Source organism: Chenopodium album, chromosome 19, assembly GCF_948465745.1.
Source record: "Chenopodium album chromosome 19, dcCheAlbu1.1, whole genome shotgun sequence".
NCBI lineage: Eukaryota > Viridiplantae > Streptophyta > Magnoliopsida > Caryophyllales > Amaranthaceae > Chenopodium > Chenopodium album.
Genome location: NC_137852.1, coordinates 43,299,988 through 43,327,545, shown reverse-complemented (window position 1 = coordinate 43,327,545; position 27,558 = coordinate 43,299,988). Strand labels below are relative to the sequence as shown.

The window sequence follows — 27,558 nt, the reverse complement described above, 5'->3', positions numbered from 1 at the left end:
CCGCAAAAGGTCACATTTTGCATACCCAATAATACTGTTATTTGCAATTTATGTATTTTTCTACACTCATTTTCTTTAATTTCATCATTTTCCTCAATCATCTGATAAAAATGACCGTTTTTTTATAACCTGCATTTTAAAATTTTGGAGGGAATAATAAAGAGGGAAGAATTAGGGCCCAGAACTTTATATACTATTTGGGCCCCCAAGATGAAAGAAATTATTGGGCTTAGCGTCAAGCAGAATTTCCCCAAATTTTCTCTCTCCTCGTTTCTCTGCACCTTCTTCTGCTGGTGAATGGTGTTAGCGAATCATGATTAATGGAGAAGACGAGCTTACTACTTAAGGTATGAAAATTTTCTCTCAATTTACTTTTTTGGGTAGTGTTTAATTTTTCTATTGCACAATTTTTGAGGTTTTTATTTAATTATTTGGTATGTAAATGGATGTATGAATGTGAATGACTGTTTAGTTTCCTAATTAAATGTGAAATTGTGTAATTTTTGTAGCTCCATTTTTGCAGCAAACTGAATTATTCATGTATTTTTTTTCGAGTATCAACTATTTTAAGTGATAATTTTTGTGGGACATAAAAAGAGAGGGGAGAGGTGTTTTGAGGGGGTGATCAAGGTGTCCATTATATACTCGGGTGTAAAAATACGTTCTCTTGGGTCTATAAAGAAAATTGTAAGGTTTGCTAGTGGATAGCGGTGTTGGGGACTCAAGAAGTAGGATTGATATATTTGTGCTTATGATTTTTCATAATTTTGAATGAAAATGATGATATAGGTAATGTATTCATCACAATTATCCCATTAAGTTTGGTTAGTTTGTTGTTCTTGGGCATTATTTAAGTTAATATTTACTCGTTAATGGATCGAGTTTTTAAAGCTGAATATTTCCCTACAACCACTTTCTAGGATGTTGAAGTTAAACCAATGGCAAATTGTAGTTGGTGATCCATTGTTTCTGCTAGAAAAGGAATTAGTTGGAATGTGGGAGAGGGATTAAGGATTAAAATGTGGGTCATTGGAGATGTTACGGTGGCATTGTGAGGCAAAGCGATGTGCGAGGTTGAATTTTGTAAACTCTGGCTGAAAGACATGAAGATAGAGTCTCTTTTCTGAGTATAGCTCCATAGTGGCTACTGGCTAGGAGTCCAAGAAAGAAGAAAGGGGAGCTCTGAGTCTGAGTACAGCTCTGGGTTTGGCACTTTGGCTTCGTAGTGGCTGACATCCTGAGTATTGCTTCCAAATCTGATTATGTCCTGTTGTTCTCATGCTAAACATAGTGGCAGCGCCCATTCCTTAGCTAGCTCGAGTCATAATGTTGTAGAGGAGAGGCTTTGGATGGAAGTGGACAAGAGGTCCCCTCAGAAGTTAACACTCTTGTATGCAACAGTATTTTATTCTTAAATAAAGATTCTAATCGTTTTTCTTGTAAAAAAAAATCTAACAAAGTTGACATTTTTTTAATTCAAGCTCAATCTATCTGAATCTTCATCCATCCATGAGATAAAACCTTTGTCTTTAACTGATGCTCATTCCCATGGTCATTCATAGACTCACCGTTTTTCTAAGTGCAATATATGAAATTGTCTGTAAGAATATTAATTATGTTGAGTCGCTGATTAGTCTAAGTACATTGTCCTCAAACCAAGGACTTGTCATTAGGTTCTTGTAAAATTTCCAAGGGTGTGCCAGTTGTGTTTATTTGTGTTGTGCACCATCAGTGACTGGTCATGTGCAACTTTCTCCATTGTTTTATGTTTAGCTGTGTACTCATGAATCACACTATAAAATGATGCAGCTTGTGATGCATGGTATCCTTGTATTCTGAAGATTTGCTATCTTTTATGGTAATCCGCACTGCCAATAGAGATGGGGTGGATCCTGTAGCTCAGAGAATTTCAGCATGTATGAAATCTAAGTGATATTGTGCCTGAAATATGGCTGTGCGAACTCGTGAGAATTAGAAGTTAACAAACTTAAGACCTCATTAAAAACTACCATTGTAACTTTGTATTAGTAATAGATGGAGGTGAAAACAGAAAGAAGTAGACCGATTGCAGCCTTTATGGCCTTTGGCACAAAGGGCGATGTCTACCCTATTGCTGCTGTTGCTGCAGTTTTTGCCTGTGATCAACGAAAGTATGAAGTGATTTTCATCAGTCACTCTGCCCATGAGGACTTAGCAGCAAACTTGGCTGTAAGTAATATAAGATACATCCCAGTTTCCTCTCCACCTGTTCTTCCTCCTCCAGAAAGTTGTGAGAATGATAAGTCTCTCGCTCTGTCATTCTGTAGTGAGAAAAACATGGTAACAGGGGAACATAGGCGGGAGTGTCTTACTATCATGGAAAGGATCTATGGAGATGGCCCGAGCATGGAAGGTGATTTTGTTTTGATCAATTTTTTCGCTTTGGAAGGATGGAGTCTTGCTGAACTGTTTCATGTTCGGTGTGTTGTTGCAGCTCCTTATGTCGTAAATTACACTGCTCCTACTTCATTTCAGAGGCAGTTCAGGCGAGAACTTCCACTTCTTTACCAATACCTGATAGAGGCTCCTGATAATAATCTTGGCTGGAAAGATGTAATTCATTGGATGTGGCCACTATTTACTGAAGATTGGGGATCATGGAGGAACAACGAATTGAATCTTAGCCCTTTGCCTTTTACAGACCCAGTGACGGGCCTTCCTATGTGGCATGAAAGGCCGTCGTCTCCCTTACTGCTGTATGGATTCAGCAGAGAGGTTGTTGAGTGTCCTGATTATTGGCCTTCAAATTCTCGGGTTTCTGGGTTTTGGTTTCTTCCTTCCCAGTGGCAGTTTTCATGCAGCAGCTGCAGCAATATGATTGATTCAGGAGGGGAACTCTGTTCAACTCATACAGGGCTACAAAGCTTTCTTGATGCTAATCTATCTATGCCAATTGTTTTCATAGGTCTGAGCTCAGTTGGTAATTTGGGTTTCTTGAGGAATCCTAGAGCATTCCTTTGCATCTTACAAGCTGCTGTAGAGATCACCAAGTGTAGATTCATCCTTCTGACAGCTGGATATGAACCACTGGATGTGGCTGTTCAAAATTTTGCTGCTGAAGTGGATTCATCAATATTAAGTCAAAGTATCAGTTTAAACTATGGGATCTCTTTGTGCAATGACCGTTTATTTTGCTTCTCGGGCTCTATTCCCTACAATTGGCTCTTCCAAAAATGTGCAATTGCAATCCATCACGGAGGAAGTGGATCCACTGCAGCAGCACTGAGAGCTGGAATACCTCAAGTTGTATGCCCCTTTATGCTAGATCAATTTTACTGGGCTGAAAGGATGTTCTGGCTTGGAGTAGCTCCTGAACCCTTGAAAAGAAATACATTGCTTCCCGAAAATTGTGATGATGTGAACATCAGGGAAGGTGCTTATGCTTTGAAGAGTGCTATAAATCGTGCTACGAGTCCTGACATAAAATCACAAGCTCTGGAGATTTCAGAGAAAATTTCTCGGGAGAATGGAGTCTCAGAGGCTGTCAGAATTCTCACAGAAGAAATAGCTAAGGGCAGTACTCTGTAAGTGACTAATTTTGGAACTTCCTATTTATTATAACCTCCTAGAAGCATAGAGTGGATGGTGATTGATATTAGCAGTTGTTTAGCTTTCCTTGTTACCTAGATGGTGACATAACATATTCATTGTGAATTATTGACGTCTCTGAACTATAAGTGCCTTATATATTATGAAGTAGAATTTTATCTGCATACACCGTACTATTAACTCGATGCCTTTAAAAAGGGTTTTAGTCTTTTATGCAAGGTTGGGGAGGGAGTACTTACTATAACTAAACCTTCTGTGTATAATTGCAAAGAAAAATCTATTAGCCTTATCCTTAAAACTGTTATCTGGCCTAGCAGACTAAAGCAAGGAATCCTAGAATTGAGTTCCTCATGCTTTGTGTAGGATACTAGCTTTCGCCTAATCTCCTTTAAGTAATGTACAATATTGACTTGAATGAGATTATAGCACAGAGGAGTGAGCTTATTTATTTAAAAAAATAAAATAAAATACATTACAGTATGAAATAAACCCACATAAAAAGGTGGGCTTGTCTGCTAATAATTACGGAGTACTTGTGTTTGGAAGAGAGTGTTTATTAGAATTAGTTGTCAATGATGATTAGAAATTTATAAATCCGTTGTAATCTAAAGTTCAAAATTTTCCACTTATATACTCTTTTATCCATCATTTATTGAACTGCCATTGTTGTAGCTCCTTGTAGGGTATCTTTTTTAGAAAGAACAAAGAGTGAACAGATTGAAGGAAAACAATCAATCGGAATATTTTATATAAGAAAGAAAATTTATATGCAATAAATACAGAGTCTAATGCTCAAATTGGAGCTAAAGAAACAGTTCAATGAATTTTTTGCAACACCATAATTCACTATCATTTTCCATGCTCATCCACTTATTCTTGAACAAATTTGTCGTACTTCGCCTTCGCCATCAGTCTTAACTCCTATACTGCTGAGCTTCAAAAATGATTCACTCCATCCCTCGTAGAAACTGTTCAAGTCACTAGCAAATTGCTCAATCAAGTTTTTTGTTCTTTGGTCATTGAACAGGACTGAGTCAGTTTGGAGCAGTCCTTTTTTCTCCATCAGATTTTTGTAGTATTGATTGTCGAATGAGAAGGCTGTCTTAGGGTCGAAGTTAACAGTTGCAGATGTGCTTGATGCACATTTTTTAGCCAATTTTTCTGCATAGTCTTTGTCTAGTGATGAATCAACAGAAGTGAGGTTGCCCTTTGAACTTACTTGAAACCGGTCACTGAAAGCGTTACAATGTGCTGACCCTATGGTGTGTGCACCTGCAACATTAAATTGATTAATGTGACGCATATGTATATATGTATGTTTTGGTAGTAATGGTGGAGGGAAGGGAAGGGAAGGGGAGGGAACCAGAGAGACGTAGGCTTGCGTTTTCCTCCAAATCTTTCCAATTTTAAAAGAATTTTATTTATTGGGGGGAGGAAGGGGGTTTCAATCTCTCTATTTCCCGTTCTTTCCCTCCTCCCTAATCCATAACCTAACAAAATAAAATGAATCTATTAGTGCTTCACTCTGTTTTCCTTTCTCTTCTTTTATATGTCTCTCATTCTAATACAGTTAAACAGGTATTCTAGGCAATATATATATATATATTTTTCTAGGATGTTCTATAACTAATACAGTACTCTGATTTCTGTTTCCAGTTGCCAGAAATTTATTTTCAGTATCTTACCATTGATTTATGTATCTCTTGTTAGGAGAAATTTAACTTCTACGTTAACCGTTGGATTGAGCTCTATGGCTAGGACTTAAGAGAGACTAATCAATGGGGTTGCCTCAGACCTAGGTACAAACCTCCAGCAAAAAGCTCTTAAACTGTATTGTAAAATTATATATGCTGAGAGAACAGACCAGTGGACTTCTTTTGAATTTGAATTTGCCATCTATTTTCAGGTTTAGGTAGATCAATGAAATTCAAGCTCGAACTAAATGACCTCGCTCGTGACATAATATATCATGTGCTTATTAATTATTATTACTTGACAAAGAGGTAATTGAGGCATTATTGAAGGCTGTTTTAGATCATGAGTCCAGAGGGTACAAGAAGCAATATACTCTGGCTTGCCTTGACTGGTGAGCCAATCTTTTTAGGACCACTTATCCTTCTTAAATAAACATACTTTTCAACTGTTATCGGCTTATTACCTTTATTTTACCTATCTACCTTAACCAGAAAAATAATTTCATTTTTAGGAAAGCATTTTCAGCAATGTGTACCTGATAAAATGACTAGATCAGTCAAACTCAACCCTTTAGAGCTGAAAATCTTAGCCATATCATCCACCGTGAAACTCGTGTCAACGATGTTAGGCCTGACATTCGATATTGTAGAAACCATTCCGTCTCTCCTACCAGTCGGCATCTGAATATCTGGTCCTCCTGCCTGTTATCAGAAATTCACATCACAAAATGTGAACAATGAAAAAAGTGTGTGTATGCGCATGCGCAAACACGAGAAAGAAGGGTAGGTTTATTGTACCATGACAACAGCATCTCTAGCAGCCAGAGCAAGAATATCAGCACATGAAACAGTTCCAGGGCAGAACAATTCTAGCTCTCTTTTAGCCGTCTCTATTACTTCAAATCCTCCTAGAGATTTATTTGCAGGATCTGCTTTCTCTGTTCCATCCCCTTCTACTAGTACTGATGCATCACATCCCTGCAAGAGCATAGCTATAATAAAGACAAAATTTACCTTTTAAGCCTTCTTTAACCCCTAATTTTCTTCTTTTAGTAATACAAATTGTGAAATACATGAAAAATTGGGCATTAATTAAGGTGAAAGGAACAGAATATAAATCTCAAATGCAGTCATTTATCAAGAGAATGTTCCAATTAGCATTTAATTATCTAACATCTATTAAATGGCTCTTCTTAGGAAGCTGCCGCCGCTTTAGTATAATACACAGATAGAGAGATAGATAGATACAAGAGGAAACTCACATTGACGAAGCAATCATGGAAGAGCAAGCGAAGAAGTTTCCCCGGAACAGTCGGATCAGTAGAAGCAGCTGATCTTACAGCATCCCGGACTACAAACTCGACACCCGGGCACGACAATGCATAAAATTCAAAGGAGAAGCCATGACTAGAACAACTAAACACTCCTAAAATAAAGATTAGAACCAAGAATGTTGGTTTCTGAAGGTTTTTAGCTTCAACAGGTACATTAATCATTTTGTATACCATTCCCAAGTCAATGTAGCATAAATTACAAACTCTTACTCTCTTTATATATATAATTTTTTATGTCAGAACTGTATGCAATGTAACATGCAGCTTGTTTTATGTATTTATAGAAGGTGAGAAAGAAAGTTCAAAGAAAGCTTATTTATTGATTTAAAGTTGCATTTATTATGTTTTTGGAGTTGATAGGTAGGAAGCTGAAGAAAGAGGGCTGTAATTTTAATGGAGACACTGACAATTTAGAGGGCTGATGAATAATACAGAGCTGGCAGAAGGAATTAATGGTGGGTTTTCATACCAATGCTTTTACAGGTTGTGTTAAGAGTGTGTTACTACTGTGATGTCCAACTACCCTAACCAAATTACTGGTATGTATACATGTTTATTATGATAGGTAGAAATTGCATGATTTTTTTTTTTTGGGTTACTTGATGTTGAAAGTTCATGGTTCTTGTTTGGTTTAAGTTTTTGCTGCTTTCATCTTCTGGATCTTAGGGCAATAAATTAGTCTTAAATCATCTAATCTTTACTAAAGAGACAGTTATACTATGGATTTGTTGAAAATTGTGCCGGAATAATATTGAATCACTAATTTACATTTATTATTTGTAGGATAGTGAGTATAAATGTATAATGATATAACTCTATTTCTTTGAGCTGTTTTTGTTTGGAATATTTAATTTGAAGAGAGAAACTTAGATTAGTTTCGACTTGTGATTCAAAATATGAACTTTTACTACTCCGTACTCCATATTATTGTTTGCTTTGTATGTGTAATGTTACTTATTTAAATTTATTGATGCTTAAATGGGTGCATTATAATTGGGTAAAAGAGTAGTTAGGGAAAAAAAAAAAGTAGAGAAATAGATAGTGTTATTAATTGGTTACAGTTGACATATTCTGACTCATATAATATAATATTAGCTATATAATTAAGAAAAATGCTATACATAGCCCTTAGGGTTACATATAAGCATTAAATTTACACTTGAAAATCGTAAAAAGTTAAGAACTAATGATATAACTCTTTATTTATTTATTTATTATTTTTTTTTTATTTTTTTTTTTTGGGCTGTTTTTGTTTGGAATATTTAATCTGAAGAGAGAAACTTTGATTGTAAGTATTCTTAAAAATATATATGGGATATTCTTAGATTAATTTCAATGTGTGATTCAAAATATGAACTTTTACTATTGTTTTTTGCTTCATATGTGATATGCTTATTTAAATTTTTTGATGTTTATATATGTGGATTATAATTAGGACCAAAAAAAAAAAAAAAAAAAAAAAAGTAGAGAAACAGATAGTGTGATTAATTGGTTACAGTTGACATATTTTGACTCATAATAATATAAGCTGTAAAATTAAATGCTTGTTGTTACTTTTTTTTTTTTTCTTAAATAAATAAATGCTGTTTGTTTGTTTTGTGTTTTTTTTTTTTTTTTTTTTTTTTTTTTTAAAAAAAAAAAAAAAAAATTAAAATAAATGCTGCTTGAAATGGTGAGGTGTTCTTTCAAAAAAAAAAAAAAAAGAAATGGTGAGGTGTTGTAGGCTTAAGTGAGTTAACTCAACATTTGTGCTCTGGACTAGTAGATATACATAACAACAGAGTATGATCATGGGCCGTTGGGCCGTTACAGTTAACTTATTGGAGTATAACTTGAAATTCAGGTTCAATGCGTAATAACTCATTGAGGTTATTTGTGGTTAATGTAAAAGTTGAAGTTGAGCTTGACTGAGTTTGGGGTTCGAAAGAGCTGTTTGCAGCTACCAATTTTGACTAGACTTGATGGAAGTCTTTCACTCATATGAGGACTTTAGACATTGATGCTTTGCAATTTGCAGTTGTTTTGTTTCTCTTTTGAATTAAGTATAATTTTCCTAATCTTTGTGCACACGCTAGGTATTGTTTGGTTGACAACGTAAAATGTGGGGATTGGAAATTAATGGAAATTGATAAAAGAGGGTAAGTTGTTTGGTTAACACACAATAGGGGAAAAAAGAAAAAAGAAAAAAAAAAAAAAAGGAAGAAGTGAGAATTTTAAATTTTACACAAAACATGGAAAGTAAATTCCTAAGAATTTCATTGAGGAATTATCTTCCCTGAAATGCAAATTTTTTGAATAATTTAATTCTCGTATTGGTCAAACAATACTCTAATGTTGCGATTATTACAAAATGGAAATTGTAATTTGAAAGTTGGTACTAGGAAAGTAGGAAACAGGAAGTCAATGGAGTATAGGGTCTTTGGCCCATAACTTAGTGGGGTCCAGAAAAGCTGTGATGCATTTGTAAATGTATGTGGTCATTAATTGTTCTTATTTACCACAATCAATTATTTGAGGTTGAGGTTCAAGTTGTGAATTGTGATAATATCTTAATCAAATCTTAAAGGTGCAACTTCTGAGTAGTATTGTTTCTTCTCCGTTTGTTCCTTTATTTCCCAAATGAGAAAATACTCGTTAATATGGCATATTAACGAGACATGTTAATATGGGGGCAATAGACGTCATTTCGCTTAGTAAAGTAAGGGTCGTTTCGTAATTTTGTTGACCACCATCGTTAACAGTCTAACGATCGTTAAGCCTCTTCATAACTCCTTTCCTCAAATCCCGTACTGCAGAAATCCAATTCGCCAAGTAGTTCGAGCAATTTGCCAAGTGATTCTCCGATTTGCAGCACCTGCATTTCTGGGAATTTGTCAAGTAATTCTCCAATTCGCAGCTCTGCAATTCAATTGCAAGGTTGAAGATTGGCTGCGATTTTTTTTTTTTTTTTTTTTAATCGTAATTCACTTAGATACTAAAATTCAATTTAAGAATATACTGTTAATCAAGAATCATCAATTTTAAGGTTCTTAAGGTAGTATGTAGCAATTTCAATGGAGGAGGGAAAGCTCGTAAGAAAACGTAAAATACCTACCCTTTAGGGGTTAACAATGCCCTTTATTTCTCACTTTTTCCTCAGGGTTTTCGTAGAATTCGGCGGCTCCGCCGCCGGGAACGGTCGCCGAATTGGTGGGTCGGGGGTTCATGTATGTTGTGGTGTTGGGTTGTTGTCTGAGATCTTGGTAAAAATTCTGCCATTGTTATGTTGAGAAGGAAGGATGAGGAAGAAGGGAAGTAGGAGGAAGAAGGGAAAACAGACGTGAACCCTTAGCTAACCCCCCAGTTAAGTGGCCACATCACCAGAAAAGTAGAAAACATTAAAATAATAGAAACAAGTGCTTGTATTTGCAAAAATGCCATCATATTAACATGTTATGTCAATATGCCATATTAACTGGGCACTGCTCTTTCCCAAATTATATTCCTGTAATTTGAAATTAAATTGAAAGGAGGCGGTTGTTGGTGTTGGTGTTGGTGTTGAAGCTAAGGAAATGGCACCTGTCGGAGCAGTAGATTCTAAAGGTCACTTGGTATTGGTGGAGTATCCAGAGGAATGGATTAAAAATAGCCCTGCTTCTCGTCTAGCCTTTGTTACAAGCTTGAAGTTGGATATAATGTTAAGGGAAGAGATAGGAGAATCCATTGGTGAGCTCACACACCTCATCCGCCTGGAATTCAGGGATTGTAGATCCCTGAAACGTGTGCCTAACGCCATCACTAGGCTTCACAAATTGGAGCACTTGCTATTTCATTCTTGTCATTGTTTGGAAGAATTGCCGGCAAATATAGGGCATTTGGTGAGCCTTACCCATCTCGAGCTTTCTATTTGCAAGAACATCAAGTATCTTCCTAATAGCATTGTAAATCTATCCAAATTGACTTCTTTAACTCTCAAATCCTGTGAATCCCTTGTTGAATTGCCTGCAAATATAGGCCAATTGGCGAGTCTTACCCATCTTAAACTAATTTCTTGCAGGAGCATAAAGTCACTTCCTATGAGCATTGCAAATCTATCAAACTTGACATACTTATCACTCACGTTTTGTGGATCCCTCACGGAGTTACCTTCAAATCTAGGACAAATGAAGAGCCTTTCTCATCTGGTGCTTGATTATTGCAACAAAATCAAGTCCCTGCCTGATAGCATGAAAGATTTATGCAGTTTGGATACTTTATTCATCTGCAACTGTAATTCCCTCACACAACTGCCTATCAATTTGAATGTGTTGCACCTTGAGCTTATTGATTGTTGTCCCCGCCTCCTTCCTACTGGCCTAATCAACCTTAAGTACTTGGAAGTCACTGTCTGTAACTGCTCTCATGAATCTTTTGTAAATTGGAAGGATCCATACAGCCTACAACACCTCTCTATTTCAAGCTGCTTTAGGCATAACAATTATTTAATAAAAGTACCGGCCAGTTTGAATCAATTCGTCAACCTTCAGGTTCTCTCTCTTCACGGTGATGATGGTATAAGGTTTGTTGAATTGCAGGCAAATTTGGATGGGTTGGCCCATTTATGTCTTCTTGATATTCAGGATTCCATAATCAAGTGTCTTCCTTGGAGCATCACGAAGCTACGCAAACTCCAACATCTAATGTTGCCCGAATATTTCAGACTCGAAACATTGCCATATCACTTGAATGATTCGGTCATCATTTCTGTTAAACATAGGCATGTTCGCAAATCCTTGGGAGAACTAAAAACAGAGATAGGACAAATGCCTATTCATTTTGGTGGAGGTAAGTGTTTCCAATGCTTTTACTTTTATAGTTTTACTCCTAATTTGTCTGATCTGGTAGACTTGGTAGTTATACACTTATACTATGTAATACTCGTATTTTAATAATCAAGCTTATCTCTTCTCTCCCACTCTTACAATGGTGGAATTAGGAAATGATGCAGCTCAAAATCCCTCTATTATAACTCCTCCTGGTTACCTCCAATTGAAAGAGGACGATCCTTCACAATGGATTATTAACAACAGAAATTCCCTCATGTTGGTTCGATTTTTGGACTTGGAAGATGTTGAGGAGTTAACAGATTCCATAATGCAATTCAGTGACCTCACCCACCTCTATCTTCGAATCAGCCACCAGGCCAAGGACTTTGGTTACAAGTACTTAGTCACATTGACAAGGCTTGCACATCTCTCTCTTGACTTCTGTTCAGTTAAAATGGATAATTCCACTATTCATAGCTTGAGCAAGCTATCCAATTTACAAACACTACATCTGCGTTTGTCTGATGGTGAATTTCCAGAAAATTTTAATATGCCTGTCAGCCTCAAACATCTCTCTTTATCAGATTGCGATAATATGAAGCCACTTTATGATAGCTTGGAAAAGTTAACCAACTTAAAGACTCTGGATCTCAACTCCTGTGTTTATTGCGAGTCATTGCCACCATCTATGTATCTTGACAAACTCAGGCTTATTGATTGCTCCTTCGAGTCACTTGACTCACTTCCTATTGGCCTACATCACCTGGAAATCTTAGTTTCCGGAGGTTATGATGACCTGAGATGTATCTTTGAACAATATTGGAATCAGTTAGTCAACCTGGAGACACTCTCCATTACATGTTTTGAAATGTTGTTCCTTCCTGAAGAAATAGCAAGACTCCGCAACTTGCAAAAATTACAACTCAAAGACTGTGTCAGCCTCAAGTACCTGCCATCAAATCTACACGAGTTGGTCAATTTGCATACTCTTGATATCAGCGTTACCGGAATCAAGACCCTTCCTCTTAGTTTCGTAAAGCAATGCAAGCTGCAGCACTTAACCCTTCCCAAGTGTTTTAACGTGCAATGCTTGCCAAGGAAACTAAAAAACGTGTCCATCATCGATGATACGGAGGAAGCATACTACAAGCGCAAGGGTTATGATGCTTCCCTTTACCAAACCTCGGCAGATTCCTTTGATGAAAGTGAAGAAACAGAACTAGGTGTTGTTCCTAGAGGTAATTAAGTGTTTGCCAGTACTTCATATTTCATAATTTATGTTGCATTTTTTTTTTTTTTCCATCATTGTTGACACGGATGATGCATACTTCTCTTATATGAATAACTCTCGTAATAAAATGTCAACAGAAAGCTGCAACGAAGACAATAATGTCGTGCCAACAGTAGAACTTCATGAAATTGTCCCTGATGAGCAGACATTTGCAGATCCTTTCAACAGTACAAGTACATGCCATATTGGGCACATCACAACAGAACAAGGTGGTGTTTCACAGATTTATAAAGGTACGTGTGCTTCCAACACTCGTTATGACAGTGGTAAACCCTGCATATAACAAGTTTGAAATCATCAGAAAGTGATAAAGCCTGCTTAGGTTGAAAACTTTACTTTTTTGGTGCAAACAGATTCTCATTCTTATGTCAGTAAAGATCCGATTGATGAGAACATACAGCATACTGCTTCATGTTCACAAAATCAGTTCAATCCTCTGGGAAATGGCGAATTTGTGACAAACCTGCCTGGAGCTTATTCTTTCAGTGTGAACAATCAACATGCTATAAATGATGGACAAATTGGAACCATGACTTTTGGAAATGCACATGAGATTGCTCCAATTTTTCAGCACATATCTTCGCGTGGTGGAAATAGTTTTATTGGTGCCTGGAACAACGATCATGCTTTAGAATTTGGACGTAACAACAATACTTCTCAAAGTTATGATGCTGATGCTATTAGACAAGGGAGAGGAATTACTCCAGAAGCAACTCTAGCACTGTTGCCTGCTACAAACATGAGACTTGTTGATGCTGCAGAGAACCTTGATGGTTAGTTATTTTCTTAGTTTCCAAACCTTATACTAGTATAAAGAGAATGAGGGAAGGGCAAAAGGTCTTTCTCTTATAACTTAGCAGAAAGTCTCAGTATGAGGTCTAGCAGAGTTCTAATTTGATTTCTATCCAAACAGTTTTTTGTTCCAGCAGAAGAGAAAATTCAAATCCAGAATGTGAGAGTATCCCTGCTATACATACTGATCAAAATGACATTATGACTACAGAAATTGAACAAGGAAATGGTGACAACAATCATCATGATTCAGAAAACGAGCAGAATCAGATCCCTCAAAACAATAACGTCAAGGGTAAGAAAGGAAAACAAATTACTTTGGAGACACTACAACCATTCTGGTCCAAAAACATGACAATGGAAGAAGCTGCAAATAAAATTGGAAGTATGTTTGCATTTTGTTTATAATAGACTTGTTAATATCCGAGACCATGCATTTACATATAAATACCAAATATATACTCTTGCTAAAACTGTTTAGTGTGCACTCATTGATGAATATTAATTATATCATTATTAATCAGTATACTTACCGTGGGCAATGTGGAACTATAATACTTTCTTAGAGCAAACCATAAAAACAATGAATGATGATTTTTCATGGACATACACTAAACAGTTTGATGAAATCTTGGTTTGATGAAATCTTGCATTGTATCCTCTGTAATCAATCACATTTTTTTTTACTGTAATTTTTTTTTTTGGAAACAGATTCTCAGTATATTGGCAGTAAAGATCTGATCAATGAGAATAACAAATATGTCACTTGCAATTCCCAAAATCAGTGCTCTACTTCAGGACGTGGTGATTTTGAGACAATCTTTGATTATGACTTCAGAAAGGTTAATGCAGACAAGAAACTTGAAGGTATGTTTTCATAATTTACAATGTATCAATTCAGTTTATCAATAGATAGTAAGGCAACTATTCTTGTCTTTCATTGGAATGCTAACCAAGCTGACATTTTTAGGTCTCACAGGATATAGGCTGAAGTATAATTGTAGCATGCAATCCCCCCCTACTTATCTAATCAGCGCCGAAAACTTAGATATCTCACTCTGCGTTTGGTCAGAAGAATTGCTTTTGAATTTGAACCATTCGCCGAGCCTACGCCACCTAGCCATTAAGGATTGTAAGCAACAACATCATGTCAAAGAATTGCCTGCAAATTTGAATGAGTTTTCCAACCTTCAGACACTTTATATTCGGTGTAGCAACATCGAGTCCCCTCCTAGCTTCATTGGACTACAAAACTTGCAAAAATTATACATTGGAGGAGACGGTGCCAGAGAGTTTCCTTCAGATTTGGATAAGCTAGACAAATTAGTGGCTGTTGATATTCATGATACCAAAGTCAGGTGCCTTCCTTTGAGCGTCACGATGCTTCAAAAGTTGCGATTTCTATTCCTGCCACTGGATTTCAGACTCGAAACCTTGCCATGTCAACTGAATGAGTCTGTTGTAATTACAGTGGACAGTATGCACATTCGAAAAACCTGGAAAGAGCTCAGAAGTGAGTTGAGCCCATTGTCACTTCATGGTGTTGGAAGTAAGTGTTTTCCAATGCAAAATTCTCTCACTAATGACAGATTTGTATGGTCAACTCTTATATTTATATATCAGCATTTGTGATTATTGTATTTGTGGATTCTCTGAAACTACAATTGTTGTTAGTTCTTAGTTTTGCCCTTTTTTTTATAATACAATTAACTGTGCTTCTTCCATTTCTTTTGATGCAAAAATGGCAGTGGAAGCACTTCAGAACTCATCGATTTTTTCGTGCCCTGGTTACCTCCGAATGAAGGAGGATCCTGAGGAATGGATTAAGATGAACATTGATTCATGTGAGTGGGTGCAAAGCTTGGAGTTGGAATTGCTTGATACTGTGGAGAAGATAAGAGATACCATATGGAAGCTGTCAAAGCTCAACTACCTTTATATCTCTGGCAATTGTCATTTACGCTTGAAGCACCTTCCAGACACAAGTATGACTCTTAGACATCTTTCTCTTCAGAATTGTAACATCGTGTCCCTTCCTCATAGCCTTGGAAAGCTATCCAACTTGAAATCTTTATGCCTAGATTTACAAAACTCAAACTTGCCAGATAATTTGGATTTGTTGGTCAACCTTAGACATCTCTCTCTACATCATGGCAAGGAGCAATCTGATTTTGACAACATTGCAAAGCTGTCCAACTTGAAAGCTTTGGATCTCTTTCAATGTGATCTCGAATTATTACCTGAAAATTTGAATATTGCTGCACTTAAGCTTTCTTGTTCTGACATCAGATCATTTCCTACAAGTCTTCACTGCTTGGAAATCTTGCACGACAAAGAAAGATGTGGAAGAACATATTGTGATGTAACTTCATTAAATTTGGAACAGTTAATCAATGTGCAGAAACTTTCAGTTACATGTTATTCCATGAAGTTGCTTCCTAGCATAGAAAGATTGCAAAATCTGCAAGAATTGCAACTCAAAGATTGTTCCAGCCTTGAAGCATTGCCAAATTATTTGGGTAAGCTGGTCAAGTTGTGCATTCTGGATATTAGCGGTACAAGAATCAAGTCAATTCCCAATAGCATCACAAAGCTATCCAAGTTGGAGAAGTTAATCCTTCCAAAATGTTTCCAACAGGACAGCTCTCTTAAGTATCCTAATAAAGGTCTCATTAATGTTATCATTGATGACGTAGTTGAACTGTATTTCAATGACATGAGCGATGATGATGATGATGATGATTATGAAACCTCAATGAAAATGACCTGTGATGAGCAGACATTGCCACATAAACAACATGCCCTTCAAGTTCGTGGAGGTATGTGCTATTGCATGATTCTTATATGTCATTTCTTTTATTTTTTACATTGCAATTAATTATTGCAAAAAATTAAAATTCTCAGTTCCAAGTTGCTAGTTCTAGACTGCTAGTGTGTTTCCAACTCTGCTTGTGTTTAGCAGAAAGGCTGATTGTAAGGTCTAGCAAAGTTTTTTGTGTTGTACTAGTCAAAAAGTTTGATTTCGATGTGCAAAACAGATCCTTGTTATAACAGAGGAGAGACTTCAAATCCGAGTGGTGAATGTAGTCATGCTATGCAAAACACTTTTACACAGGAAATTAAACAAGGGATTGCACCAACATGTGACACAAAAGAAATTGATTGTGGAGAGATCAATCATTGTGCTTTAGAAAGTGAGCAGAATTATATCCCTCAAAGTAATAATGTGCGGGTTAAGATAAAAAGAAAAGATATTACTCTAGAGATGCTACAACCATTCTGGTCCAATCATACAAAGTTAGTAGACGCGGCAGAAGAACTTGGAGGTATGTTTCCTTTTCTAAATCACATGTCAAGTTGAGGCGTTAGTGATTTGAAAACTTTTATTGTTGTTTTGTTTTCAATATAAATATTAATCCCTCCATCTTGCGGTTTATGCAAGGATTTACTTCACCTGATGTCAAATATAAATGATGCATGTTTTAATTTAGACTTTCCTTTATGATTAATCATACTTGACTTCAATTTGCAGTAAAGAGGTCTACATTGAAACGAAGAATAAAAGAGTTGAATGTCATATGGCCAAGAAAAGGAAAAAAACAACAGCTTGATGCAAAGAAGAGGAAACTCAACAATAAAGCACCATTTGGAAGTGATTGCTCACAGCAGAATTTGGTTAACCTTGGTAATTCAGCAGCTGATCATGCGGAAAATGTGGAGGAGCATATAATGGGATCAGACCTGCATATGTTGCCAAATCATGTATCTTCCAACTCCAATGTTGTTATCAACTTGACTCCGGATGCAACAATGGAAACCATCAGAGGGAACTTAATGGAAACTATTAGGGGGAACTTAATGGAAACCATCAGGGGGAACTTAATGGATACCATCAGAGGGAACTTGATGGAAATTATAGATAGTCATCAAGGCGCCGAAGTGAATTTGGATGGTGCAAATGAGGATACACTATCAGATACCCTGCCACAAAATGAGAAATCAAGCAACTTCATTGTGAAGGCTACTTATAAGGATGATATAGCTAGAGTTGAATTCAATTTGAGTAAAAGTATTGACCAACTAAAGGAAGAAGTGGGCAAGCGGCTAGATATTGAGGCTAGCACATTTAAATTGAAGTATGAAGATGAAGAAAAAGATTGGATAGTAATGGCCTGCACTGCTGACTTAGAGCATGCCTTGAATCTTTCAAGGTCATTTAATAATACCAATGTTGGTAGTGTTGTTAGATTGCTGGTCGTTCTAAAAGCATGATGTCAATTGTATCCAAGATGTTAGAACATTGATTTTAAAAAATGTAATATATTCCTTTTTATTTTAAAGTGAAAGATTTTGACTTTTATCACTATTGATCTAATTTATGATTAATGTTATTAAATTGAGGATTTTGGACTTTTTTTAATGAGAATGCAGGGGAACCCAATTCGCCCCAACCTCGAATTCGGATTTTCGCCTTTCTACCACGGTCGAAGGAATTGTCCCCAGGCTGCTCTTCTTTTCACCCGAAACAAGGCAGCCGAAGTCCCCGCCACCCTGTAGATCTATTAAATAAAAATATATATAGTCATGTTGTAAGAATTATATCAATAAATTGTTTATTACGGAGTAATATTCGGTTATTACTTATTAATAATTTTACATAAAAATGATAAACAATATTGTCGGTCAAAGAATTACATGTTTGAGTGATATATTTCACTTAAAAAATTTAAATACGAAGGGAATACACTTTATAGATGTCTCGAAGAGACGAAGGGAATACACACTTTTAACTCTAAATCCATAGTGCTAACTGCTAAGATCCTTCCAACATTCCATATCATATTGTATCGGTGTCTGATGCTACTATGGGCTGTTTGGCCCATTGGTAAGGTAATTACATAACTTAATGAGGTTGGGCTTTTTATTTAGAACTAGGTTAAAATCCCGTGCATGCACAGTTGTTAAATATTTTTTACAATAATATTAATACTACTACATAAAGTATAAAAAAGATATTCATAAATTTTTCATTTGGGTATATAAGGAATATGATTGTCAAAGTGGAAAGAAAATATCATACGGTATAAATAGTTTACTTCTAGATTTTGCCAAAAAAAAATGTGTATTGGTGTACATAATGTTTTCAGTTTTAATTCAAATTATGGACACCCTTAAGTGAAAGTGTATTGGTGTACATAATGTTTTCATAAAATGTGGCCCATTACTTTTTTGTACAAGGCCCATTATTTAGTTTCCAAATAATGGGCCACAGGCCACATTTGGTCGCACTTTTGAGAAATTGGCAATTGCTTCAAACCAATTGGTATTCTATGCACCATGGTGCACAGTAAACTACATGCTCCAGCCCACACGCGGCCCAACAAACACAGCCCAAACGAAAAAAAAAGCCAACCCAGTAAAACAAAACGGAATTCCGTTTTTTTAAAAAAAATAACCGTTTTATTTTAGAAACCGCCATTTCATTTTTTTAATGATTTTAAAACATTCTCTCTCTTCTCATAAATTATAAAGCTTCATCTAATAAATTCATATGCAATTCTCTCTCCTCATTTCATTTTTCTCGCTCAACTCTAATTTCTCTCTCTAGAAACTACAGAAATTCCATGGCGAACAAAGAAGATTCACCGAAAACACCTACAAAAAGGTGAACATCTCTCCAATAACTTTGATTTTTACTCGATTTTGATTAATTTGTTAAATTTTTAGTGTTTAATTTTTTGAAATGTTAAATAATAGATATAATTTTTTTTTTTTTTGTAGAAAATTGAAACAAAGTTCGTCTATTGATGATGAAGACGATAATAAGTAAGTAATTACAGTAAAAATCAAATTACTGGATTTTTACTCGTTTTGTTCTAATTGCTAACAAAACGAGCAATTTAAACCCTAATTTTTGAAATTGAAAAATAATTTGATACAAAATTTTGTTGAACAGGACATTAAGTACGATGTTCAAAACGAAAACACCAAAAACGAAGAAATTGGAAGATATCAAAGCAAGTCCAATTGTTGATCACAAAATTTTGCAAGAATTAAACAAAGAAATTTCAGAAAGTCCATCAAACAGGTATATTTTGAACTTTTAGTTCATATGATTTCATTTCAATGTGACTTTATGTTATTTTTTTGAAGAAGAATTATAAATACTCAACTGAAAAACCCAGAATTTTGCATTTATGTTTTTATATATGCATGAATGTTTATCCATTTTGATTATGTATTGATATATTTTTGAACAACCAGAAAAATCTTTTGAACAACAATGAATAGCCACTGAACATATTTCATTTAACTATGTAATGGAATTATAGATAATAATTAATTATTAAGTTTTAAGATGAAAACCCTTTAAAAAATTTTGAGAAATAAAAAAAAAAAACAGTGAACAAACCACAATATTATAACTATATTTGATTGTATATTGATGAATTATGATAATTTGGGATATTTTTTTGAACAACCCATGAAATACATTTGAATGACAAAAAATAATAACTGAACACCTACAAATTTAGTTTGAGTTTTTTAAAAATAATAACTGAACACCTACAAATTTAGTTTATAGCAAAATATTAATAAGAAATAATATGTAAATTTGGTTTATATTCATATAAAATTTAGTTTATATTCATATAATATGTTGATTTTGTTGTAATTTTACTTTATTAATAGTCCAAATGCTGGAGGGCCCACTGAACAGCATACTGAAGCATCTGAACAACATCCTAAAGCATCTGAACTACAATCCCAACCCACTGAACACCAAGAACCAGAAAAATCTTCTAACTTACCTCCACAAATGACTGTAATCCCATCAGAAAGTCAATCAAACAGGTATATTTTGAACTTTTAATTCATATGATTTCTGTTCAATGTGAGTTTATGATATTTTTTTGAAAAAGAATTATAAATACTCAACTGAAAAACCCAGAATTTTGCATTTATGTTTGTATATATGCATGAATGTTTATCCATTTTGATTATGTATAGATATATTTTTGAACAACCAGAAAAATCTTTTGAACAACAATGAATAGCCACTGAACATATTTCATTTAACGATAAAATGGAATTATAGATAATAATTATAACTATATTTGATTCTATATTGATGAATTATAATAATTTGGTTTATATTTGGTTTATATTCATATAAAATTTAGTTTATATTCATATAATAAGTTGATTTTGTTATAATTTTACTTTATTTAACAGTGCAATTGCTGGGGAGCACACTGAACAGCATCCTCAAGCATCTGAACAACATCCTAAAGCATCTGAACGACAATCCCAACCCACTGAACAGCATCCTCAAGCATCTGAACAACATCCTAAAGCATCTGAACGACAATCCCAACCCACTGAACAGCATCCTCAAGCATCTGAACAACATCCTAAAGCATCTGAACGACAATCCCAACCCACTGAACACCAAGAACCAGAAAAATCTTCTGATTTACCTCCAGAAACTTCTGTACCCTCATCAAAAATTTCTGAACAACAAAAAGGAACTCCTGAACTCCAACCTAAAATTTCTCAAAATACTCAACCAAATTCTGAAAATCCTGATCAACCTCAAACAAGTGCTGTGGTCCCAAATGCACAATCAGGAAATCCTGTTGGTTCTAAGTTCCAAACTGAAGAACCAAATATTCCTGAAGAACCTATAGGAAATTCTGAACCAGAAAACAGCAATGGTGAAAATAATGATCAGCCCAATGCTGACCAACCTCCAGATAATTCTGAACCAGAGGGAAGCAATGGGGACAATAATAGTCAGCCAAAGCCTAGGTAAATTATTACTATGTTTTTGATTATCTTATTATATTGTAATGTAAATTTAAATACATAAATGTAAATATATTTTTAACTTATTTAAAAAATTGAAACAGGAGAAGGAAGCACGTGGCTACAAAAAAAAGGAAGAACACAACACCTACAACACCTACAACAACAAGAGTGTTGCGCAGCCAAAGTAGCCCATTGGAAGCTGAGGCTATTCCAGAATCAGAATTTAACAGAGTTCAAAAGATTAGAAAGGGGGTTCAAAACACACAGAAGGGAGTTCAGATCAGAGAAAAAACTGATGGAAAGGAAGGAGGACAATCATCAGGAAAGGCTGTTAAGAAGGGAGTTCAGAAAAAGGGGAAAGAAGTTCAGAAAAAGGCTGAAGAAGTTCAAAAAAAGGACAAAGGAAAACAAGTTGAGAAGATTGAAAAAAAGAGAAAGAGAAAAGTTGATGAAGATGAGCTGATTGATGATAATATAGTGAACTTGAGTGATGATGAGGAGATTGAAGATGATAAGCTAACTGTTAGAGTGGGTCATGTTAAGTTTATGAAGTTTGTAAGTAACTTAACCCCACTACAAAAACAAGCAGTTGAGGATATGGGATTTGGGGCATTTCTTTCTGTGAATTTGCCTCAAAATGATGCAGTATTTTGTGCTTGGCTGTTAAAACATTTTGAAGAAAACAGCAGCACTCTTTACTTGCCACTCAACAAAACTGTGGAAATCACTGAACAAGATGTTCAGATTGTATATGGAGTACCAAGAGGTACCAAAGTTGTTACAGAAAAAGAACCAAAAAAAACAGAAGAAGAAGATGAAGATTTGGAGTTAGTGACTCCATTGATGAGGTGGAGGGAGATGTGGGGGTGCAAAACTGGAAGCCCTCGAACACAGTGGATATTTGAAAAATATGAAAGTGAGGAAGAAAAGAGGAACAAGAGGGAACAGCAAGCTCTGCACAGAAGGAAATATGTCGCGGCAGACATAGAGTCTAAGGAGAAGAACACAGGGGAAGCAACTGAAATGTTCAAAATAGACTTCCTTGTGCTTGCTGTGAATTCGATGATGAAAACAAGTCAAAACCTTCACTGCCACTACAAATTCCTTCACTCAATTCAAGATTGTGATGAAATTAAGGAATTGAATTGGTGCAAATATGTGCTACAAAGTCTGATTTCCACAGTAACTGAGTGGAAACAAAACACCAAGGGTTTTTACAAAGGACCACTGCCTTTCCTGTTGGTATGCTTCTGACTTTTGTTATTTTAAATTTTTTGTTCATATTGTATTGTATAATGTTCAAAAATTATACTTATTAGTTCAAAATTAAAAAAGGCATATGATCAAAATATGTTAGCTTTATAATAGCATTTATATTATAACTTTTATTCTTATGTTCAAAAGTTTTTGTATGAGTGTTCAAAATTTAATTTCTTATTTTCCTGTGTTTGTTTAAAGATTATTTCTTATGAGTGTTCAATATTTTAATGGAATATATTAATATGTTAAAAATTCAAGGTTTATAATTATGTTTGTTCAAAATGTTAATGCATATCTTGGTTTCATTTTTTTCAAAATCCGTAATGGAAATAATATTTTGGTATGCTTTTATCATGTCACAGTTGTTGTATTGTGATCGAGTGCAAAAAAGAGGTATTGAGCAACCAAGGACATACCCAATAATTTCAGCTTGGAATAGAGATATGATTCAAGAGAGAATGAAATTAGAGGGAAAGTCTACATTTGGATTGGGAAGTGTACTAGAAAGAATTCAAATACCTGGACAGCAACAACCAAAAATTCAACAACAAGAAAGTGTTGAATCATATGAGAATTTGCCAACCAAGGTTCATTTTATATTCTGTTCAAAATTCTTTTCCAGTGGTTCAGATTGTTATGAAACATGTTCAAATGATTTAGTCAACTTATTATTTTCTTTAAATTAAGTCCATTTACTTTTCTGTTCAAATTTTATTTATAATGGTTCATATTGTTATGATAAATGTTCAAATGATTTAGTATAAAGTTCAAATACTAAAGAACACTTTAATACTTGATAATCAAATCAGTTACATATTCATTCTTTATAGTTCTGATGTTCATCAATTTATAATGCATGTTCAAAATACTGTAAACTTAAGTGAATTATTTTACATTGAAAACAGGAGGAATTTATGGATGATTTGATGGAGATTGTCAAGACTTTGGGAACTTGTGTTTCAAAAATGTCTGAGAAGCTGAAGCTAGGGAAAAATCTGTTCCCTAACAACATGATAATCAAAAGTGTTGAAGGTCTTATTGGGAAAAGAATGAGTGATGCTTCCAATTTGAATGAAGATGAGGCCTTCTTTGGAACTGAGGCTTTCTTGAAGGCTATTGATCAGATTGAAAGAGAATATTTGGAAAAGAAGGAAGCTGAGAAAAAAGCAACAGAAAGAAGAGAAGCTGAAAAAACAACAGAAAAGGAGAAAAGAAGAGAAAGAGCAAAACAGAAGATGGGGGTGGAGTATAGCATGGAAAATGCTTTTGATTTTGAAATTCAAACTCCTCATACACCAAATGCTCATTCTACAATGGAAAGTGCAGATCAAGGAGGTGAGAGTGCTGTTGTTGGGAAAAGTACTCTTGATCTAACACTTACCATAGGCAGAGGAGAGAAAGATCATGAAAAGGAGGTTTCTGATATCAGGGGAAAGGGAAAGGCAAAGGAGGTGCCTATTGAAATGGCAGCAGCTGATGCACCTGGAAAGTCAACAGATTTGCCTTATGAAGACTTTTTTGATGATGCCAGTGAATTTGCCAACTTCTTTGAAACCAATGATGCAACACTTGATGATATTTTGAGGAACCCACTTTCAAAGGACTTTCACTATCAAGGGTAATGTAATTCTATCTGAACATCTAAGTGTAATTTTTTGGACAGTAGGGTATTAAAGAAAAAGAAAAACATATGTAAATTTATTGGAAGTAATGTAAGAAATCTGTAATTTTTTGGACAACTAGGATAGAAGCTGAAAAAGTCAGCATAAATATTTTGGATGAAATCAGAACAAGTAGATTTATATATGTAATTATAAAGTATTGAATGATATATTTACTATATTAATTTTTTATGTTCAAATAATTTTATTATACGCTCATATGTCTCTGTTGTATGTTCAAATCTACAGATCTAATGAAGAAGCTGGAAAAGAAAAAGGAGTTTCTGAAAAATCAAAGGGGTAACTGTATAAAAGCATATATATTCAATAAATGTTCATTATCAATTCACATACAGTTCAGTTATATATACGTGTAGTTCAAAAATGTAGTTCAAAAAAACTAACATTACTATTATATTGCTACAATAGGCCAAAAACAAAACAGGATGTGGATGCAAACAAAAGACCACGAAGAGAAATTACAAAATTGCCAGCTTGCCTAAAATCCCCATTCATGATTAAATAAGTGGATTTGTTCAAAAACGTTAGTGCAATGCAAGCAACTTTATCTGATTATGCGTTCAGTGAAGGTCCTAATGAGTAAGTTTTCTAAAATAATTTAATTGTTCAAAAATTTATTTAATTTGTTCAAATATTTATTTATATAATTCAAACAATAAATTGAAGCTTACCTTGTATTGGCAGTGAAGTACTGTACCATGATGGAGAAAATAGTGTAAATAGGGAAGAAATGAAGACACTTGGAACAGATGAAGAAGTGGACACTGCAGTTATCGATGCTTGGGCTCATATTCTGAACACCAAAGGCAAAAAACATAGCATTTACTTCTCCACTATGCCATACGTAAGAAAAACTATTTTCATACCTTATTTAATATTTTTTTACAAACTGTTCAGTATATTTTGACAAGTGTTCATTATATTTATAATAACAGTTCATTATTTTAATGGTTAATTGCAGTTGATTGTCTGCACCAACAAAGGTGAAAGTGTGAACACCACAAAAGAAGTAAGACATGAGAAGTTTGTTGAAAGACTGAATTATGAAATGGAAAACAGTGGTATCTCAAACACAATGAAATATAGGGAATTCTTCTTTCCCGTGGCTGCATTTGGTCATTTCTACTTGCTTTGTATCAACATGTACAATAGCACAGTTGATTTGATTGATAACAGGAAGCTTCCAATGAATATAAAAGCATCTACCAAATATGAAGATAATCCTCAAAAAATGGTAAAGTACTAAATTATTTTTTGTTCAATTTCTACTTAGACTGTGTTCAGTATATAGACTTCAGATGTTCAAAAAGTATATTTTAATGTTTTCAGCTAGAAGCTTTTGCATATTTTATGCGAACAAAGGATTATACAGGAAGCGATGTTGCTAGAGTCTTAAGTTTCAAGACTGATTTGATCAAGATGAAATGGAGAAGCAATTTGGATTCTAAAAATTGTGGTGTTTACTTGATGAAACATATGGAAACATACACAACAGAACCTTTGGTTGAATGGAATTGTGATTTGAAAGCAAATAATGTGAGTATCAAAATTACTGTTCAAATGTTTTATTGTTATGTTCAAAGAATTTCATATATTGTTCAAAATTATATAATTTCGGGTTTAATGTTCAGGTTGATCAAATAAGGAAGCTTAGAGTTCAATATTGTTCAGAAATAATATTAAGCCCCACCAACAAGGAAGGATACAGAGTGAAAATGGCAGCAAGAAGAAGAATGGAGGAGAATTAAAATTTAGATTTATTGACCATTTCAAAAAGACATTGATTTTATGTAATTTGTTTGAATTTGGAGTTTGATGAAGACAAATATTGTTTGAATTTTTAATTTGGCTTGAAATAGACATTTATATGTAATATTTTTATTAAATGTTGACATTAGCATTGTGTTCAAAAATTGATCGTTAGTAGTTCATTTTATAAAACATGTTTGTCAATATATAATTTGATTAAAAAATAATAATAAAAACTTTATCATGCAAAAATGTTCAAATATATTGAAAACATATAAGAATTTGAATATTATTACATATTGAAATCCTATGAAAAAGTGTTCAAATATATTGAAAAATTATGAATTACTTGTCTTGTCAAACATTGATAACATTGCATCATAACTTGAAACATTCGAAGATCCAGAAGCATGAGACCCTTCATTCCTTGCATTGCGACCGGCATCAAAATACTAAAAACACAAAAATTAAACAAACAATAATAATAAAAAAAAACAATAATACAAAATAAAAATGTTCACACTTACTTGAGCCCATTTACTAGTTTCATATCGAAAACTTCTGTTATGATTCACTTCAGATACCTTCCTTTTTTTAGCCTGAGAACCACTTGAAACCTTTATAAAAATATACAGTTCAGATTATAATGCCTTAAGTTCAAAAAAAATGAGAGAAAGTTCAGAAGAAAAAAGTTACATTTCTTGCAGAAAACTGAGAACCAGTTGCAGGAAAAGTAGTTGAACCATGATGACCATGAACCTAAAGAAAAATAAGGTTAGTTCAGAACTTAAAGTTAATAATTCGAAAAAAACATTTGTCAGTAAAATATAAAAATTACATTTGACAAAGGTGGCTGAGTAGCTCTTGAAAAAGATTTTGTATTTTTAGCTTGAGGTGGCTGAACATTTGTTCTTGGAATGGTTTTTGAAGCTTTTGATGCTGATGGCTGAGAAGAATAAAATCCTGACAAGTTATTGGATGATTGACTTTCAAAAACCTACAGAAAATTAATTATAGTTCAGAATCTGAAACCAAAAGTTCAAAATTAATCTCAAAAAGTTCAACAAAAAAATTACATTTGATAAAGGTGGCTTAGTTGTTGGAAAAGAATTTGAAGCTTTAGATGAGGATGGCTGAGAAGAATTAGTTGAAGCTTGATGACCAAAAACCTGCAGGAAATTAAAAATAATTCAGAATCTGAAAACAAAAGTTCAAAAATAATGAGAAAATATTCAGGAACAAAAATTACATTTGATAAAGGTGGCTTAGTTGGTGGAAAAGAATTTGAAGCTTTTGATGAGGATGGCTGAGAAGAATTAGTTGAAGCTTGTTGACCAAAAACCTACAGGAAATAAAATATAGTTCAGACACTGAAAACAAAAGTTCAAAATTAATCTCAAAAAGTTCAGAAAAAAAATACATTTGATAAAGGTGGCTTAGTTGTAGGGAAAGAATTTGAAGCTTTTGATGAGGATGGCTGAGAAGAATTAGTTGAACCTTGTTGACCAAAAACCTACAAAAAATTCAAGTTAATTTAGAATAATAAAACAAAAATTCAAGAAAATATTTAAA

At 34.3% G+C, this 27,558-nt stretch overlaps 3 protein-coding genes across 3 annotated transcripts; 2 read left to right on the top strand and 1 right to left on the bottom strand.

Moving 5' to 3' along the window:
- The first annotated feature begins 237 nt into the window (after positions 1 to 237).
- On the top strand, positions 238 to 7,667 carry LOC145593775 (sterol 3-beta-glucosyltransferase UGT80B1-like). The gene is made up of 4 exons (XM_081650128.1): positions 238 to 347; positions 1,810 to 3,563; positions 6,480 to 6,765; positions 6,977 to 7,667. Exons 2-3 carry the CDS (start codon positions 2,035 to 2,037, stop codon positions 6,496 to 6,498), a joined length of 1,548 nt encoding a protein of 515 aa, XP_081506254.1. The 5' UTR covers positions 238 to 347; positions 1,810 to 2,034; the 3' UTR covers positions 6,499 to 6,765; positions 6,977 to 7,667.
- Positions 4,313 to 6,790, bottom strand: LOC145593776 (peroxidase 46-like). The gene is made up of 4 exons (XM_081650129.1): positions 6,545 to 6,790; positions 6,081 to 6,260; positions 5,819 to 5,984; positions 4,313 to 4,860 (listed from the first exon to the last, which is right to left on the bottom strand). The coding sequence occupies exons 1-4, from the start codon at positions 6,788 to 6,790 to the stop codon at positions 4,451 to 4,453; spliced, it is 1,002 nt and encodes a 333-aa protein (XP_081506255.1). The 3' UTR covers positions 4,313 to 4,450.
- A 2,059-nt stretch (positions 7,668 to 9,726) lies between the features above and the next one.
- LOC145594442 (uncharacterized) lies at positions 9,727 to 17,846 on the top strand. The gene is made up of 11 exons (XM_081650752.1): positions 9,727 to 9,858; positions 10,126 to 11,419; positions 11,571 to 12,638; positions 12,769 to 12,924; positions 13,045 to 13,464; positions 13,605 to 13,778; positions 14,195 to 14,350; positions 14,454 to 15,032; positions 15,232 to 16,302; positions 16,522 to 16,809; positions 17,016 to 17,846. The coding sequence occupies exons 1-11, from the start codon at positions 9,727 to 9,729 to the stop codon at positions 17,753 to 17,755; spliced, it is 6,078 nt and encodes a 2,025-aa protein (XP_081506878.1). The 3' UTR covers positions 17,756 to 17,846.
- The last annotated feature ends 9,712 nt before the right edge of the window (positions 17,847 to 27,558 follow it).